The sequence below is a fragment of the Bos indicus genome, chromosome 8 (assembly GCF_029378745.1).
Source record: "Bos indicus isolate NIAB-ARS_2022 breed Sahiwal x Tharparkar chromosome 8, NIAB-ARS_B.indTharparkar_mat_pri_1.0, whole genome shotgun sequence".
NCBI classification, from domain to species: domain Eukaryota; kingdom Metazoa; phylum Chordata; class Mammalia; order Artiodactyla; family Bovidae; genus Bos; species Bos indicus.
In genome coordinates, this window is record NC_091767.1 from 99,472,551 (window position 1) to 99,491,563 (window position 19,013).

The 19,013-nt window shown below is 42.5% G+C and overlaps 1 protein-coding gene across 6 annotated transcripts in view; it reads left to right on the forward strand.

Moving 5' to 3' along the window:
• Nucleotides 1-19,013, forward strand: part of PALM2AKAP2 (PALM2 and AKAP2 fusion) — a 517,050-nt gene that overhangs the window by 351,760 nt on the left and 146,277 nt on the right. For all 6 annotated transcript variants that reach the window (XM_070795255.1, XM_070795256.1, XM_070795257.1 and 3 more), the window contains one exon: nt 10,555-10,640. In XM_070795255.1, the coding sequence (XP_070651356.1) occupies nt 10,555-10,640 (86 nt within the window). The remainder of the gene's footprint in view (nt 1-10,554; nt 10,641-19,013) is intronic.

Genomic DNA, 19,013 nt, shown 5'->3' on the forward strand with positions numbered 1-19,013 from the left:
AAATATCTTTCCAACCTCTAAACCAGGCTGGCAGGGACTTTCCTGGTGGTCTGGTGGCTGGGACTCTGTGCTCCCAGTGCAAGGGCCCTGGGTTCTATTGCTGTCAGGGAGCTAGATCCCATATGCCATAACTCAGACTGGGGCAGCCAAACAAAGTATTAATAAATATTTTAAAATCAGGCTGGCAAAGCTAATAGGATATTGTGGAGACTATAACAGAATCCTTACTGGACTTATTAGGGGAGCTCCCTTGAGTGATAATATCTGCAAATTAACTTGAGGGTAAACCAGGCTTTAAGCTGTTAATTCTCTAAAGTCTGAGAGTGTGCTAAGTCGCTCAGTCGTGTTTGACTCTTTGCAACCCCATGGACTGTAGCCCACCAGGCTCCTCTGTCCAAAGGATTCTCCAGACAAGAATACTGGAGTGGGTTGCCATTTCCTTCTCCAGGGGATCTTCCTGACCCAGGGATTGAACCCACATCTCTTAAGTCTCCTGTGTTGGCAGGCAGGTTCTTTACCACTCTCAGGGGGGACCCTGAGTTTGAACAGTCCCTTGAGTTTGCTGCAAGGAGCAGGGTTGCCTAAAAAGGCTTTAATTTCTGAGAACTGGTTCGGGTGAGCCCAAACAAACCATTTTCAAAATTGCCTCGGGCCTCCAGTATCTTGTAAAACTCATTTTCAACACAAGCGTGATCCTTTTTGCGCTCATTTTTGTGCATTTGGAATCTGCCTCCCACTTCATATAAAATTCACCTTTGAGAATCGAGCAAGAGATGAAACACCTAGTTTCCCATTTACCCTCAGATACTGTCAGTGAGAAAGGCTTTTTTCTTCTTCAAAGGAGGTCTGAGACTCCAGAGCATATAGCAGATCATAGCTGAAAAGTAGTTGTAGCTTCACACTTCATGGGTTATGCATATGTGTATACATGGGTCTACAGTTGTGCACACAAGCACAGGTGTCTGTGTGCGCATGTGTGTGTGTACGTGTGTGTACATGTGTGTACATAAAAGTGTGTGCATGTGACAGGCAGGTATGTGCGTCCATGTATTGTCCCGGTCTCAAGAGGATCCTTGCCCTTCTCACTCTGGACACCTTAGTGAGCAGAAGTGATTAGTAACAGCCTCATATAGAGCTTTATTCACATCCCAAATGTGCTCCTTACTGTTATGTGTTCTTGGGCAACTTATTTACTTCTCTAAGCTTCATTTTTGCTACCCAAAAAATAAAGATTAAAAATAGGAGGGGACGTATGTATACCTATGGCTGATTCATGTTGATGTATGGCAGAAACCAACACAATACGGTAAAGCAGTTGTCCTCCAATTAAAAACAAATAAATTTTAAAACCTAGTGCCTACTTTATGTAGGGTTTCTGATTGTTAGGTAATATATGTTTAAGCACAATCAAGAGCACATAATTAGCTCTCAGGAAATGATAACCTGCTATTATTATTGTTGTTACTCCTTCCTACCACATGCTTACAGGGAGAGAGCAAGCTATGTATTTTTTTTTTTTTCCCCAGCCCAGGGTGCTCTGAGTTTCCACTTCTCTACCACATGCTTGCCTCTGAGATCACCCAGGGTTTTTGTCCCAGGGTTTTCTTGAGGAGTGTCTGAACCCAAGGTGGAGCTCAGAGGCACTCAGTTCTTTCAGAGTCTTAATCCTTGTCCATCTTTCAGAGGTTCTGCCGCGCAGGGCACCCTCTGCAGAACTTGGTTGTCACGGCATCCCACAGGACTGTGCCCGGAGCTTTTCCTGTCTGAAAGGAGAACCGCCCCATCCTAGCTGACCCAGAGAGGCCCTATAAACCCCTCATGACTGTTTGCTGAACTGCCCTGGGCTGGATTCAGTGTCAGCCTCAGCTTTACGTGTCTCCAGAAACCCCACCACAAAGCCTTTATTTGATCTGCTCAGTGTGAGCTCAGAAACCATCTTGAATGGGAACCTCCAGGAAAAAAATTACCCCTCTGCAAATCTTGTTTTTTTTTCAATATGTCCTCAAATTTCCTGTTTACCAATCCCTGAAAACAAGAGATCTTTGGGGATGGTGGTAAGGTAACTCGTTAGGCAGATAACCTCTGAGGTCAGAGTGCTCATTGCATCACTTGCTAGATTACTTCTACATTTTCTAAGTCTCAGTTTTCTCCTCTGTAAAGTGGGGATAATATTATACTTGCCTCATATCCCTGTATTGTATGAGGATTGAATGAGGTGATACCTATGAAGACCAAGTGCTTGACTCATCAGTTTAGCTGTCATGATTGATATTATTGTGGCCATGCTGGTGGGGAGAGCAGTGGAGTGGAGGGGGCATGGGGAACACTCAACAAGACATTGAGGTCTTATTTTTGAGCTCCCTGAACATCTACCCCTGAGAGGCACCCAGACAAACTTCCTTACTTGGGAAGGTATAGGAGTTGGACAGGGGCCAAGACCAGTGGCCTCAGTGAGTTTGAGGAACATAACTCATAGTTCAAATGGTAAACTTTCTCTTTTCCAGTGAACTCTCCTCAAAGAGGGGATCAAACCAGTCAATCCTAAAGGAAATCAACTGAATATTCACTGCAAGGGCTGATGCTGAAGCTGAAGCTCCTGTTCTTTGGCCACATGATGCGAAGAGCCGACTCATAGGAAAAGACCCTGATGCTGGGAAAGATTGAGGGCAGGAGGAAAAGGGGGCAACAGAGGATGAGATGGTTGGATGGTGTCGTCAACTCAGTGGACATGGGTTTGACCAAACTCTGGGAGATGGTGAAGGACAGGGAAGCCTGGCGTGCTGCAGTCCATGGGGTTGCAAAGAGTCGGACACAACTTAGCAACTGAACATCAACAACTTCTCAATGAGAGCAGCCAAGAGAGGAGGGGAATGCCCCTGCTACCATTGCTTCTAGAGACCCTAGGACCTGGCCCTTCCATCTGCCCCAAGAAAGAGAAAGCTGGGGCTCTGGGGCAAGGATGAGCCACCACCTGGAGTTGGGTGAGCTGGGGTGGGGTCACATCCTGCTCTGCTCCTCCAGGCACCCGGGTGGGGCTTCCCATCCAGAGGAAGCAAGTCCCATCAGCTAATCCTTGGGTGGGGTTTCCCAAAGCCAAGTATTTAGAGGCAAATCATTGTTCTAAAGTTCCGCTAAATTTTAATAACCACCATGTGAGAACTTTTCAAAGAACAAAGTGAGATTTTTTTTTTTCAAACCCAAAGGGAGCCAACGACGATTAAACGGAGAAATATCTGGCTGAACCTCAATTCCAAGACTTGAAGAAGGAAGAGACTTTAGACACAGAGGGACCCAGGCTCTAACCCCGTTCTTTCATTGTGATCGATGAAATTTTCACAATGGGTCCATGTTTTGTATATAAGATGGTTGCTGTTCAGTCGCTAAGTCACGTCCAACTCTTTGCAACCCCAAAGGGTGAGGTGGGCATGGAGGTGGGGCTGGTGAAGGGTCAGCCCTGTCTTCGAGGCACAAAGGGTCTCACCACCCAGATGTTCTATATCTGGTGACTGCACCTCCAGGGGTTTGATGGCAAGTACCTAGAGCCACTAGGACTTGCCTGCCTCTGGGAGAAAGGACCAATCACAGCCTGTTTCTTCAGCATCTAGAGTGAATCAGCTCAAAAGTGGGACTGTTAACTGTTACCAACCTGGATCCTTGGACTCTTCCTTCAGTAGAAATTGATTAGAGGCCAGATGAGAATTGTAGGAAAGGCTTTACTGGGACTCCTGCTCCACGACAGGGTGATAACAAGGAACAGGTGCCGTTGCTGGCTCCCTGAGAGGAGCTGCTTGGGTCCTTAAATGGGGTAACAACAGGGGTGGGTCCGTGGGTTGGACAGGAGGCATAGCTAAGGTGGCATGCCCATCCCCTTGGTGGTACTGTGTGTGGGGGGAGGATCGTCAGCACACTGCCTTTGCTCCTGGCATCTCAGAAATGACAGTGTGTGGCCTTTTTGTATCTTATTGTTCATAATTGCCCCAAATGTGCAAACGTGCAGTTATTTTTAGTTCCTTATTGTTTCTTTGTTTCTGTTGCTTAAAGATTTGTCCAGGTGCAAGCACTCCGGTAATGGGTCCCGGGTCCCAGCCCCTGTCATTACCAGCTCCCTTCATACCCTTTCCTTTGTGTTTCTCTCTTCTCCTTTGAGTGAACTCTGCTGCTAACTAGGCCCCACTCTGAAGCTCCCCCTCACCTGGCTGCCCCCAAACTAACATTGCTCATTTAACAGACACTGGCGGAGACTAACTGGGCATCAGGTACACTCCCTGTCCACAGGTCCTTATGGGTTAGTTGCTAAGGGCCTTCTAAGGTGGCATGAAGGAGCCGATTCTATCACACAGACACGCTTAAGGGCTTTTCCTGCTCAAGCCCAAAAAGCAGGGCTAATGATCAGGGATGTGAGTTCACAACAGAGGGAGGAGGTGGAAATGTCACTCTAGAGGCTCTTTAGCTCTTCTTCCCTTTCAGCCATAAGGGAGGTGTCAGCTGTATAACTGAGGTTATTGATATTTCTCCCTGCAGTCTTGATTCCTGTTTGTGCTTCATCCAGCCTGGCATTTCGCACGATGTACTCTGCATATAAGTTAAATAAGCAGGGTAATAATATACAGCCTTGGCGTATTCCTTTCCCGATTTGGAACCAGTCTGTTGTTCCACGTCCAGTTCTAATTGTTGCCTCTTGACTTGAATATAGATTTCTCAGGAGGCAGGTCAGGTCATCTGGTATTCCCATCTCTTTAAGAATTTTTCACAATTTGTTGTGATCCGCACAGTCAAAGGCTTTGGTGTAGTCAATAAAGCAAAAGTAGATGTTTTTCTGGAACTGTCTTGCTTTTTTGATGATCCAGCGGATGTTGGCAATTTGATCTCTGGTTCCTCTGCCTTTTCTAAATCCAGCTTGAACATCTGGAAGTTCACGATTCATGTACTGTTGAAGCCTGGCTTGGAGAATTTTGAGCATTACTTTGCTAGCGCGTGAGATGAGTGCAATCGTGTGGTAGTTTGAGCATTCTTTGGCATTGCCTTTCTTTGGTGTTATAATGAAAACTGACCTTTTCCAGTCCTGTGGCCACGGCTAAGTTTTCCAAATTTTCTGGCATATTGAGTGCAGCACTTTTACAGCGAGAAGCTAAAGGCAAAGGAGAAAAGGAACGATATACCCATTTGAATGAAGAGTTCCAAAGAATAGCAAAGAGAGATAAGAAAGCCTTCCTCAGCAATCAACGCAAAGAAATAGAGGAAAACAATAGAATGGGGAAATCGCTCAGTTGGGTCCAACTCTTTGCAACCCCATGGACTGTAGCCCTCCAGGCTCCTTTGTCCACAAATTCTCAGGCAAGAATACTGAAGTGGGGAGCCATTCCCTTCTCCAGGGGATCTTCCCGCCCCAGGGATGGAACCTGGGTCTCCCTCCTTGCAGGCAGATTCTTTATACTGTCTGAGCTACCAGGGAAGCCCCAAAGCATTCTATATCACACACCCCAGTGGGAGGATGACAAGGAAGGTGTTAATCTGTTTCTGCTAGTGGTCTTAGCTCCTTCTATCTCTCTGGGCATCTCCAAACATGGAGAAATCCTAGAGTTTCAAGATCTGTATTTTTTTGTATAACATGATCCTTAGTACAAGCCAACAGCAACATCTCATACTTAAAAGGAGAAATGGTCTGTTCTAAAGCTGGAACAGAAGTGGTTCTGTTGGGCTTTCTGAAGTATGGTGCTAACTGGACTGTATGGGAGATTTAAGGGATTTTCAAGGGCAGTTTTGATCATGCAGCTTTGTGCCTTTTGTCTTTAGAACCGAAATCCTTCATGAGATGCAGCTGACCTGTGCAATAAGCGCTGAACACAGTGGAGTCAGAGAGTGGCCCCCAAGGAAAGTATGGGCCGCTAAAACCTGCTTAGGAGACAATATTTAAAGGGTAGAATTTGTTTAGAGGATAGAAGACAGATTTATCTAAAGACCTTGCTATAATAGGAACTGGAGGTGGGTGGGGATGGCAGGTCTGAAAGGGCTCCGTCCGTCCTTTCCTAAGGCTAGGCTATGTTATACTAGTGTAATAAACAGCCCCAGGCCTATGGCTTAAAATAATAAAGGTTTAGTTCTCACGCATCTGACTTGATGGCCCTTATGGGTTGGCCATATCTGTGCTTTATGTTACTCTCTTAGTTGGGCCTTACGCTAACAAAATTGTCACTGTATGGAACACTGCCTTTCACCATTTTGGAGGGGAAGGGTGCCCTGGAGGGTCTGTCATCAGCAATTAACTGTTCCAGCCCGGAAGCGATCGATGCCACTGCACCCATACCCATCAGCCAGAACTAATCACCTGACCTCACCAACTCTAAGGAGGTTAGGAAGTGAAATCCTGTTATGTGTCCACGAGAGGAAGGAATAAGGGGGAGCATTTGGCGAAGAGCACTTGTAACCCCCTCAGCCACCTGCTTTGTCCAACGATCTATCTAAAATCTGTGTGGATAGATGGGCTAGAGCAGGGGTCCACTCTCTTGCAAATATAAGAGTCTATGCTGATTTGTCTTTCTCTCTATCTTAACCTGCTTTCACCTCGTGACACATGGTGATTCCAGCGGGTCTGGGCACAACCGGCACCCTCCCGTGCAGTGCTCCCCTTTCCCTCTGGGCCTTGGACCCTTCATTTTTATTTATTTTCAGTACTAGCCAGGATCAGAATTAAGGAAGTCAGCCCATGTTCCCTGGATGCCATCAGTTGCTTCCTCACCAAGCCTCCTTCCTTTTGCTTGCACTATCCTGTCAACAATACATGTATTATTCCCAACAGAAATCAACAGAGAATGGCCAAGACAATCAGCAGAGTGCACCCCGGGAACAGAGACCCAGGGATGTGGGCGCCAGGGAACTGGAAGCTTGGGCAAAGGGATGTATTTATCTGACTGTGAAGCTAAATAAGGAGGTATATAAAAAGCAACAACAACAAATTCATGGCAGATATGATTTATTGCTGCAAGATCTTTATAAAACTCTCCCTGATGGAGTATTTATAAGAATCCCTTAGCTACAAGTAGATGGGTCTCAGTTTTTCCACTACAGAGAAAGGCAAAGTTATTCTCTTGTGGGAGAGAAAGGTTGTTTTTTTCCTGAAGGTTTGATCCAGCCTTTTAAAAATGGAATAAAAATAATATAGTATTGCTAGGGATTGTATGAATAATATAAAATATGGTTTTTTTAAAAAAATTGTAAGTAAGATTGAGCAAAGGGAGAAGGGAAGCTATAAAAGTGGTTATTTGAAAGTACAGTAGGTAAAACTACACTAAGTGAATTACATATATTCTATATTATATATCAAATTATATATTGATAATACATATGAATTGATGTCTCATGTCTCTTTCGTATGGCCATATGCTGCTGCTGCTAAGTTGCTTCAGTCGTGTCCAACTCTGTGCAACCCCATAGACAGCAGCCCACCAGGCCCCACCGTCCCTGGGATTCTCCAGGCAAGAACACTGGAGTAGGTTGCCATTTCCTTCTCCAATGCATGAAAGTGAAAAGTGAAAGTGAAGTCGCTCAGTCGTGTCTGACTCTTAGCAACCCCATGGATTGCAGCCTACCAGGCTCCTCCGTCCATGGGATTTTCCAGGCAGGAGTACTGGAGTGGGGTGCCATTGCCTTCTCCCTATAGCCATATATCCTGTAATAAATACAGTATTGCTTACGAAAGGAATGATTGTAGCAGAGGAAAAATTGTTCCCAAAATGGGATATAATATATAGAGATGGAAATTAATACTTGTAAATGAATTATATGCAACAAAAGGAATTATATTTGCACAGTTAAAGATAAAAGTGCTTTATTTAAATGATTTTCATGTATAATTTTGGTGATAGATTATATCTTTCAGCTACTGGTAGAATAATGTTGCTTGACAAATCATCCCAAAACGGAATCACTTTTATTATCATGCATATGCAGTTGAGCTGGGGATTGGCTGATCTAGACTTGGCTTAGCTCCAAGGTGCAGACCGGGTTCAAGTCAATTCCCCATGACTCTCATTTCCTTTAAAATCAACTGGGGCATGTCCTTCTCATGCTAGAGCAGAAGAGCAAGAGGGCAAATGTCACCACACAAGCCCATTTCAAACCTTTGCTCGAATGATATCCACTAACATCCTATTTGCCAAGGCAAACATCAGTAGGACAGGGAAGAAAATTTCTCCCACAGTGGGAGAGAAGGGCTCCAAACATTTGCTGAACAATAATTCATATTAGGGACTTCCCTGGAGATCCAATGGTCTGGACTTTGCGCTTCCAGAGCAAGGGGCACGGGTTCGATTACTAGATGGGGAACTAAGATCCCATATGCCACACAGCGCATATGGGAAAAGTCAAAAGCGCAAAAAAAAAGTCAAATTATTCTATAATTAAAAATCATATATTTGTCCATGCCCAATATCTGTGTCTCTCTGCTGGCCACACAGCGCATATGGGAAAAGTCAAAAGCGCAAAAAAAAAGTCAAATTATTCTATAATTAAAAATCATATATTTGTCCATGCCCAATATCTGTGTCTCTCTGCTGGCCAGTTCCAGTAGGTACCAACAGTGGCTTAAACCAGAAAGGGTTTTAGTTAAATGCAAGATATGTCTGGGAAATAATTTGTTTGTGTGGAAACAAGATTTCTTTCCCAGAAATGTGCATTTAAGACAAAGCCCACAACTTTCCTGAGAGGAAATTGTAGGGCAAGTCATCAAACTTCTCTGACCCAATTTCTACAACCCAGTGAGAGACAACTGTTTACACTCTGCAATAAATTATAGCCCATGGATCTTGAGTAATCCATGGTGCACAATTCCTGTGAAATGAAACTCTCAAGGATTCAGAATATAAAATAAGGCAATGCAATCAGTGCTAACATATTAAAATTGAATTAATTTCATATTAGTTTATTTAAAGTGTCATGTAATTGCAAACTACTCCTATAGTTTCACCCCTGATTGTCCAGTTGATCCTTAGAAAAATGCCAAAGTATAACAATCTTTCCTAGATACATCTCTGGTTTCTTGACTTAGCACAGAGGCTGGAAATGCACGTCTCATGAGCCAAATCTGGCCAATGCCTGTTTGTTGTTTTTTTTTAAATAAAGTTTTATTGGAACCCAGTCATGTCCATTTGCTTATATGTTATCTCTGGCTGCTTTCTCTCAATAATGGCAGCTTTAGAAGCTGCAAGAGAAGTGGTCTGACCACAGAACCTAAAATATTTACTAAGTGGCAAACAGAAAAACGTTCCAGTTCTCATTTAGCATAATGCTTGACAGTTGAAATGTAGAATTTGGGTGATTCACACAGGTCTGGGATGAATATTGCCCTTGAGTTTTCCTTAGGGAAAATTATACAAGAAAATCAATATTGTAAATTAATATTAAATAGTTTTAGTCTGTTCTAAAAAATAATCTTTTTAATACTTTAGGCTATGAACACTCATATCCCAGTAGGCAGTTGTTATACCAGTTATAAAATTTGTATCTGCTTATTGAAGTAGACCCTGAGAAACTCTACTGAGTGTTACCTTCTTAGCTTTTAGGAAGATGACTTGACTTGCAATATTGTTTTTAAAAATAACCGGTCATTACTTCAGACTTTTCACTATTATAGACAATTCCACCTCCATGCACACACACAACTGCATTTAAATTAGTGTAGTTTTACTATATTGTGATGTGGGCTTTTCAAATAGAAGCCCCTGATATCTTTTTGGAGGCTGGAGAGAGCAAAACCTTGTCTCTTGCCAGATGTCTCCTCTCAGAGCCTGTCTGACAGCTTAAGAAAAAAGGAGCTAACATGTATTAAGACTTGGGGAGAAACATATATAGATTTTAAACATGAGTATAAACTCAGTTCTTTTCAGCAGGTGTGTAGAATCTAGGACAGTAAATAATCTGGAGTCATTTCTATTGGGTATTGAATTAGATTCAGATGGACAGATTTCTGTGTTATGGGAGTCACTTTAAGCCCCACATAAGACCTCAGTATGAGGCCTAGATTCTAGAGGAGTTCATTTTAACGTCTTCTCCACTCTGGACTAGGAATAGCACTTTCTATAACATACAAGATATATATATATATATATATATATCCTGGGGTTAGGGCTTCCCTGGTAACTCAGTCGGTAAAGAATCTGCCTGCAATGCAGGAGACCCGAGTTTGATCCCTGGGTTGGAAAGATCCCCTGGAGAACGAAATGGCAACCCACTCCAGTATTCTTGCCTGGAAAATCCTATGGACAGAGGAGCCTGGAGGGCTATAGTCCATGGGTTGGCAAGAGTCAGACATGACAGCGATTAAACCATAACATACAAGATTTAGATGACGACTCCAAACTTGGAGATTAGGTGAAAACAAGAGGTGCTGACTGACCACATTTCTGAAAGGAAGCTTTCCTGTTAACTGTCAGGCAGGTGAACTGTGGATAATCACTGATTTCCTTTATACGTCACATGGACTTGAAAGCTGCAAAGTAGTTTCCGTCCATGCCAACTGAATGCACTTGCCTCAAATGGCACTCATTTTTTTTTTTTCAGGAGTTGGGTGGGAGAGTGTGCTGCTAACACGAGATGATATAACCTCAGAGGCCATAGCATCATCCAGCGCAGACATGACTGTCAAGGTAAGGCATCCCTTCTCTAGTGTGATTCTCTACGTGCATCTCTATAGCAGGGGCCCCAACCCCTGGGCTACCAGTAACCTCCTGTCAGATCAACATTGGCATTACATAGAAAGAAAGTACGTGTAACACACTTGAATCATCCTGAAACCATCCACCCCCACTCCTTGTCCATGGAAAAATTGTCTTCCACAAAATCGGTCCCTGGTGCCAAAAAGGTGGGGGACCGTGGCTCTGGAGGAAAGTGAGCCTATGGAGGATTTCTGGGGGTAAAATGAGTACTACCCCTCACCCCACTGGGGTTCTCTATTCACTGACCTCAGTGGGTCAACTAGAATAAGATTTGCTGAAATTTGGGGCCTGCATTAGGAAATCACCTGAAAACTAGAATCCAAGACTTGTGATTTCCAATGGACTGGTTGTAGGGTCTTCAGTAAACGTCTACAGGTTGACTGTCTGCAAGTGTAACCCCATGGGGACAGCAAAGCAAATCTGAAAATTCTGAGCTGAGAAACTCGGGCCCCACTGTGCATTGTGAAGAAAGGTCAGAGGCATAAAGTAGCTTTGATCTTGACTCAAGATTTCCACTGATGTCAGCGGGAAGGCAGCACATGGCCCACTCCAGATGGAACACGCTAATCGCCAAAGGTTTACAAAATGAGTCATCTGGAAATCAACCTAATTATCACTGTTCAAATTAAATGCATGAATTTGTAATCATTGCCTAGATTAAGGAGTCTGTAGCAAAATATATCAGACACCATTACTTCCCTTCTATTACTGGAATAGACACAAAGGAACAGTCTTCCTCTCTTGGAATTCTGTTTATACAGGGAAGCCTGGCATGCTGCAGTCCATGGAGTCGCAAAGAGTCGGACACGACTGAGCGACTGAACTGAACTGAACAAAGATCGGGAGTGGGAGGGCTTTCTAACATTTTTGCTTGAATGAAAAGAATTTAAATAAATGCCACTTCGAAAGTTTTCTTGGAAAATGGAAACGTAATGTCCTTTTTTAATATTGAGATATCACTAGAGATTTCACTCTGGATTTTTTAGTAGAAGTTGTACGAAAGAATATACAGGATGAATTTATTCAAGCTTTTCTTTGTAAGGTGATGGCTGAATTTGTGTTATCTGTTAAAAATGTTAGAGAAAGCAAAGAAAAATACAATCATGAAATGTATTATAAGATGGAAAAATAGCCTGTTGGTTAAATGAGTCAACTAATCTAGATAATAATTATCCAGTGCTAAAAATTTGTTTGCTTGTCATTATGTTTAGTTGAACTTATAAGTTAAAAATATATATTGTAATGATGTATTGGTATTTTCCTAGCTATTAGTGCAAAGTCTGAGAAGTTTGAGAAATCTTTGGCCGGGTTGAATTGAGAGAAGTGGCTGCTGATAGTAGAATTTGATGGATTTAGATGTGCTATTTTGAAATTTGTCATGATTTTAAGAATTAGTTTCTGAGATGTATTGCTAGTCTACCTGCAGAGTTTGTTTTGTGAAAGCAAATGGTGTATTTGGATATAAACAGATTTTGCCCAAGTCCCATTTTATAAGGCTACTGCATAATCAGCGTGCTCCTGGTATAAAGATCTTGACTAAAGTTGTATTTGGGTCTGTTCAACTTTGATGTCATCCTCAACCTCTCTTTCTGTCTTTTTTTATTGAATGTGCATGCATATGTGCATGCTTAGTCATGTCTGACTCATTGTGACCCCCATGGGCTGTAGCCTGCCAGGCTCCTCTTTCCATGGGAATTCCCTGGCAAGAATATTGGAGTAGGTTGCCATTTCCTTCTCCAGGGGATCTTCCCAACCCAGGGATCGAACTCGCATTTCCCAAGTCTCTTGGCAGGTGGATTCTTTACCACTGAGCCACTTAGGAATCTTCTTTTATTGAATACCTGGGAATATTTTATAGGAATGCTGCTGCTAAGTCACTTCAGTCGTGTCCGACTCTGCGAGACCCCATAGACGGCAGCCCACCAGGCTCCCCTGTCCCTGAGATTCTCCAGGCAAGAACACTGGAATGGGTTGCCATTTCCTTCTCCAATGCATGAAAGTGAAAAGTGAAAGTGAAGTCGCTCAGTCCTATCGAACTCTTAGTGACCCCATGGACTGCAGCCTACCAGGCTCTTCCATCCATGGGATTTTCCAGGCAAGAGTACTGGAGTGGGGTGCCATTGCCTTCTCCGATTTTATAAGAATAGAGGATTTTTAGTTCACAAGAACTGAATCTATTTAGAAGAAAGAACACTATATACTTTGAAAAGTTAAGCAAGATAAAAATATATTTAATACTCCAATAAATCCCTATAAATATTAAGTTCCTTTATTAATGCCAATCTCTTCTCAATAAAGGATTCTTGAAACTTCTAGATGAATGTAATTTAGGGAAATACTTCTTTTTAGATTCTTCTTCATTAGATTTCCCAATTATAAAAAATTATCAATTTTTTTTCCCTTCGGTACTATGCTTTTTCCTACCCCACACTGCTTTATATATCCATCGTGCTCTCTTGTCTTTTTTTCTTTTAATTTTTACTTTTTGGCTGTGCTGTGTGCTATCTGGGATCTTAGTTTTCCAATCAGGGATTGAACCCACACCCTCTGCATCAGAAGCAGCGTTTTAACTACTGGACTGCAAGGGAAGTCCCCCTCTTGTGTCTGTCTTAAAGTTTTGTTTTTTTTTTTTTCTGTGTCTATAAGTACCTGATCTTTGTTAACTACAGATTTGTCATCATATATTCATGTTACTTCATCATATATTCATGTCAGCTTCCCTGGTGGCTCAGATGGTAAAGCCTGCAATGTGGGAGACCCGGGTTTGATTCCTGGGTCGGGAAGATCCCCTGGAGAAGGAAATGGCAATCCACTCCAGCACTCTTGCCTGGAAAACCCCGTGGGTGGAGGAGCCTGATAGGCTACAGTCCATGGGGTCGCAAAGAGTCGGACACGACTGAGGGATTTCACTTTCATTCATGTCACTACAGGCTTCCCAGGTAGCACTAGTGGTAAGGAACCCACTTGCCAATGCAGGAGATGTAAGAGACGCAGGTTCGATCCCTGGGTTGGGAAGATCCCCTAGATAAGGGCATGGCAGCCCACTCCAGTATTCTTGCCTGGAAGATTCCATGGGAAGAGGAGCCCGGTGGGCTACAGTCCATAGGGTCACGAAGAGTCAGACGCAACTGAAACAACTCAGCATGCATTCATATGTCTACAGCTATTCCTGCTTCTGATAGCTATTTCATGTATCCCTGTAATATCACCTATCCCTGCTTTTGGCCCTGGGAAAACAAAATATTCTGTTAAAATATTTATTACAGTAAAAGTTGATCCACTGACATTTCCCAAGGGGAGTATCAGCAGAAACCACTAAAATTCTTTGGTTTCCTCCCTATTACTCTTCTTGCAACAGACATACCTTTCTTCATGTGTAGAAGTTTTCTTTCTGAAAAAAGCACAGCATTTTTTGTGATGTCAGTGGTCTGAATGTGGTTTTGTCTACTATATGTACCCTTTTAATACCATGTCTTATTTTGAAATGACAAAGTCATGCTTCTGAAAATATGCATGGCTCAGATGAGTGAATTCATTTATAAACAAACTGGTCATTCTGAGCAATGTTAAACTGTGTGGGCATGCTCAGTTGTGTCCAATTCTTTGTGACCCTATGGACTTTAGCCCACCAGGTTCCTCTTTCCATGGGATTTCCCAGGCAACAATACTGGAATGGGTTGCCGTTTCCTTCTCCAGGGGATCTTCCCAACCCAGGGATCAAACCTGAGTCTCCTGTGTTTCCTGCATCGCTGGTGGATTCTTTACTGCTGAGCCTTCGGGGGTGCGGATTTGCAAAAAGGACGGCTTAGAGGAAGTATACTGTATAGAGTGGATCCCCCAATCCTGGGGAAGCCCAAAGTTGAACTAAGAGCATTTATATTTAAAACACCTTGTAGATACACTGACACAGGTAGGAGCATCGTGTAGGCTTGCTCAATAATTTTAAATTACTATTAGTAGGTTGAATGGTCGAAACCATGTGTCCAAGTCCTAAATCCTGGTACCTGTGACTGTGACCTTATTCGGAAAAGGAGTCTTTGCAGATGTAAATAAGAAAAGAATTTTGAGGTGAGATCATCGTGGATTAACCAGGTAGACCTAAGTCCAGTGACACATGTTCTTATGACAGCAGAGGAAACACAGAGACAAAGGTTGGAGTTCCATGCAGCCCAAGGCAAAGAACACCTAGAGCCACCAGAAACTGGAAGAGACAAGGAAGGATTCTCCCCTAAAACCTTCAGAGGGAGCAGGGCCCTACGAATTCCTTGATTTTGGAATTCTGGTCTCTTGAATTGTGAGAGATGAAGTTTCTGTTGATGTAGGCCACTGAGTTTGTGGTAATTTGTTACAGCAGCCCTAGGAAACCACTGTGCTCAGATCTACCCCAGAATTATACCTACTCTTCTAGATCGGCAAACCATAGAGGCCAAAAGCCAGTATTATACATGTCCATCACCATTTTCTTATACTATGCTCACTCTTTACAGGGCTTCCCAAGTGGCTAAGTAGTAAAGAATCCGCCTGCAATGCTGGAGATGCAGGTTCCATCCCTGGGTATTATTGCCTGGGAAATCCCATGGATAGAGGAGCCTAGAGAGCTGCAGTCCATGGGGACATAAAAGAGTCAGACATGACTTAGTGACTAAAACAACAACAACACCCTTTACAAGTTGTTTTTAACTGTTCTTGTTTGAAAGAGCCATTAACCTTTTTCAGCCTGAATCACAATTCACTAGAAGAAAAGGGTCATCATATTTTGGGATGACTTCTATATTATGTTTTCATCTGTTTTGCTGCTTGTCTAGACATTGCTTTTAAAACGAAAGTATGGATCAATACTTTCTGAAACTTGCCTGACCGTGAGAATTGTCTGCAGCAGTATTAAATATACACATAAATAACTTCCCAGGCTTCTTCTCTCAAAATTCAGATCCAGAAGAACAGAGTGTGAGAATTAGCATTTTTAACAAGCGCTTGGTGATTTGGGGGATCAGTTTGGGAAAATGTTGTTTTGCATTTCACTAAAGCAGTATGGGGTGTGGTCATATGATCCCTCCATTGCCCTTGGCTTTCTAGTTGTCCAGCTGGCTAAGACAATTGGCTACAACTGACTAAGGCTCAGAACTGCAATTTCATTTCTAGTCCCATCTTCTACTATGTCTGTCTCTGGATCCATCCTTGCCCTTTGCACCCAGCCTATTTGTAGCCAGAATGATCTTTTAAATCATTCTGCCAATCCATATGATCAGCAGTCCTACTCCTGGGCGTATATCTGGAGGAAACTCTAATTTGAAAAGATACATGCACCCCCATATTTGCAGGAGCACTATTTACAATAGCCTAGATATGGAAGCAACCTAAATGTCTGTAGCAGATGAATGGATAAAGAAGATGTAATACACACAAACACACATACACAATGGAATACTACTTAGCCATTTAAAGGAATGAAATAATGCCATTTGCAGCAACATGGATGCAACTAGAGATTATTCTACTAAGTAAAGTAAGTCAGAAAGAGAAAAACAAATACTATATGATATCAGTTATATGTGGAATCTAAAATATGGAACAAATGAGCTTATCAATGAAACAGAAGCAGACTTATAGATACAGAAAACAAACTTACCATTACCAGAGGGGAGGAATATGGAGTTTGGGATTAATAAATTCACACCACTGTATAAAATAAATAACTATCAAGGACCTACTGCATAGCACAGGGAACTGTGTGTATTCAATATCTTGTAATAACCTATAATTATAGAGCCTAAAAGTATATGTGTATATATGTACATATATATGAAACTGAATATGTATTTACATATATATATATAACTGAATAACTTTGCTATACACCTGAAACCAACACAACATTGTAAATCAACTATACTTCAATTAAAAAATAAAGACCCAAAAAAAGGCAAATCTGATAACATACCCCTGCTTAAATCCTGGCCAGCCTTCCAGTTGCATTAGAACCAAAGACCTAGCTCAGGCAGGTGCTGTGTCTTTAAAAAACCCATGGCTTTTTTCAAGGCTTCCTTCCTCTTCCTCTTCCTTCCTCTCTCTCCCAGCCTGGCAAACCCATCTTTATATTCAAGTCTCTGGCTCAGATATTGGCCGTTTCTGACCAGTATTGTTGGTCACATGCTCTCACAGGCCCTAGTGTTTCTCCCACAGAGCCAGGCACATAAATAACCATCAGTGTCCTCGAACAAGATTTGGTCTTCCCTGCCTGAATGTCATCTCTGTGAAGACCTGCATCCCAGCACCTAACCGAGAGTGTTAGTTATTGCATGAGAAAATATATGAATCAACAAATAAAGACACATCTCTCTAGACTGCAGTTAAGGGAGACCACTGGCCTTCCTCAAGCCTACTTACTCCCTTGTTCTCACCTGATAGTCTGTCTCTTCTACCTCCCTGCTTCTCTCTCATGCTAGAATATTTTTTTTTCTGAAATGTAGTTGATTTACAATGATGTATTAGTTTCAGGTGTACAGCAAAGTGATTCAGATACATATGTGTGTGTGTGTGTGTGTGTGTGTGTGTATGTTCTTTTTCAGATTCTTTTCCATCTAGGCTATTACAAAATATTGAGTATAGTTCCTTGTGCTGTACAGTTAGGTCCTTGTCGGTTATCTATTCGTATGCTGCTGCTGCTGCTACTAAGTCACTTCAGCCGTGTCCGACTCTGTGCAACCCCTGAGACGGCAGCCCACCAGGCTCCCCCATCCCTGGGATTCTCCAGGCAAGAACACTGGAATGGGTTGCCATTTCCTTCTCCAATGCAGGAAAGTGAAAAGCGAAAGTGAAGTCGCTCAGTTGTGTCCGACTCTGAGCGACCCCATGAACTGCAGCCTATTAGGCTCCTCCGTCCATGGGATTTTCCAGGCAAGAGTACTGGAGTGGGGTGCCATCGCCTTCTCCAATTCGTATGCTACTTTCCTTTATATTTTGTTTGTTTTTCACTTCTTAGAGCCTCTAAATCACAGTTCTTTTTTTTCACAGTTCCTTTTTTAAAAACGTAATTGAGCCATAATTTACATACCATAAATTTCACACATTTAAGTATACAATAATTTCTAGTAAATTTACCAATGATTACCATAATCCAGTTTAATAATATTTTCATCACTCCAGTAAGATCCCTCATCTATGCCATCAGTTTGTCTCCATTTCACCTCCAGTCCCAAGCAAACACTAACCTGATTTCTGTCTCTGTAGCTTTGCCTGTTCTGAACATTTCAGGAAAATGGAATTCTTTTGTGTCTGGCTTCTTTCGCTCTGCCTGGCATTTTTGAGGTCCATCCGTGTGGCAGTCTCTATCTGTGTTTCCTTTAATGCTGAGTAGGATTTCATCTCAGGGACGCACCAGAGTTTCGGTTTATTCTCTAGTCCATTCCTAAGTCAGTGGACTGTGAGGGGGTTTCCACTTTTGGCTATTACGAATAATTCTGTTACGGATATTCTCAAACAAGTCTTTATTTGGATGCATATGTTCATTTGTTGTGGATATGAACCTAGGTGTGGAACTGCTGGGTCACGTGGTAAATCCCTGTTTAACTTTTGGAAGAGCTGTCTGATTGTTCTCCAAAGTGGCCGCCCCATGTTGCCCTCCCAACCAGCGGTGGATGAGGGCTCTGATTTTTCCCCGTCTTACCAGCGCTCGCTAGCGTCTGTGTTTTGGTTGGAACCGCCCCACTAGGTGTCAAGCAGCACCTTACTTACTGTGCTTCTGATGTGCATTTCCCTGAAGGCTAGTGATGCAGAATATATTTTCATCTGCTTATTCGCCATTTGTATACAGTTAATTTTTCAATGGCTTGGTTTCCTTTATGTACAAGAGGGTACGTTCTGTTATTCTCTTATTACAGGTGTGTAGTCATTTTTTTCCGAGTAAGGGACCCTCTTCTTAACGATGAGGGGAGGGGGTTCAGTTCACATTTCCCTTTAGGATCACTGACACCTCTCCCACCAGTGCCCTGGGAAGGAGAGGGAGTGTCTCATCAATCTTTCCATTTCTTTCCCTTTCTTTTCTCTCTCTCTCTCTTCTGTCTGGTTATTTTCCTCTTACATCTCAGCTTTTTAAATATCATCATTTTTAGCCTATCAATGTTATATTTTTTATTGTGGTAAAATACACATAACAGAATTTTACACTTTTAACCATTTTTATGTAGCATTATGTCATTTGTACTGTTCTGCAGCCATTACCACCATCTACCTCCAGGACTTTTTCATTATCCCAAAGTGAAACTCTCCACCGATTAAATACTAATTCTCCATTCCCTCCTCCCT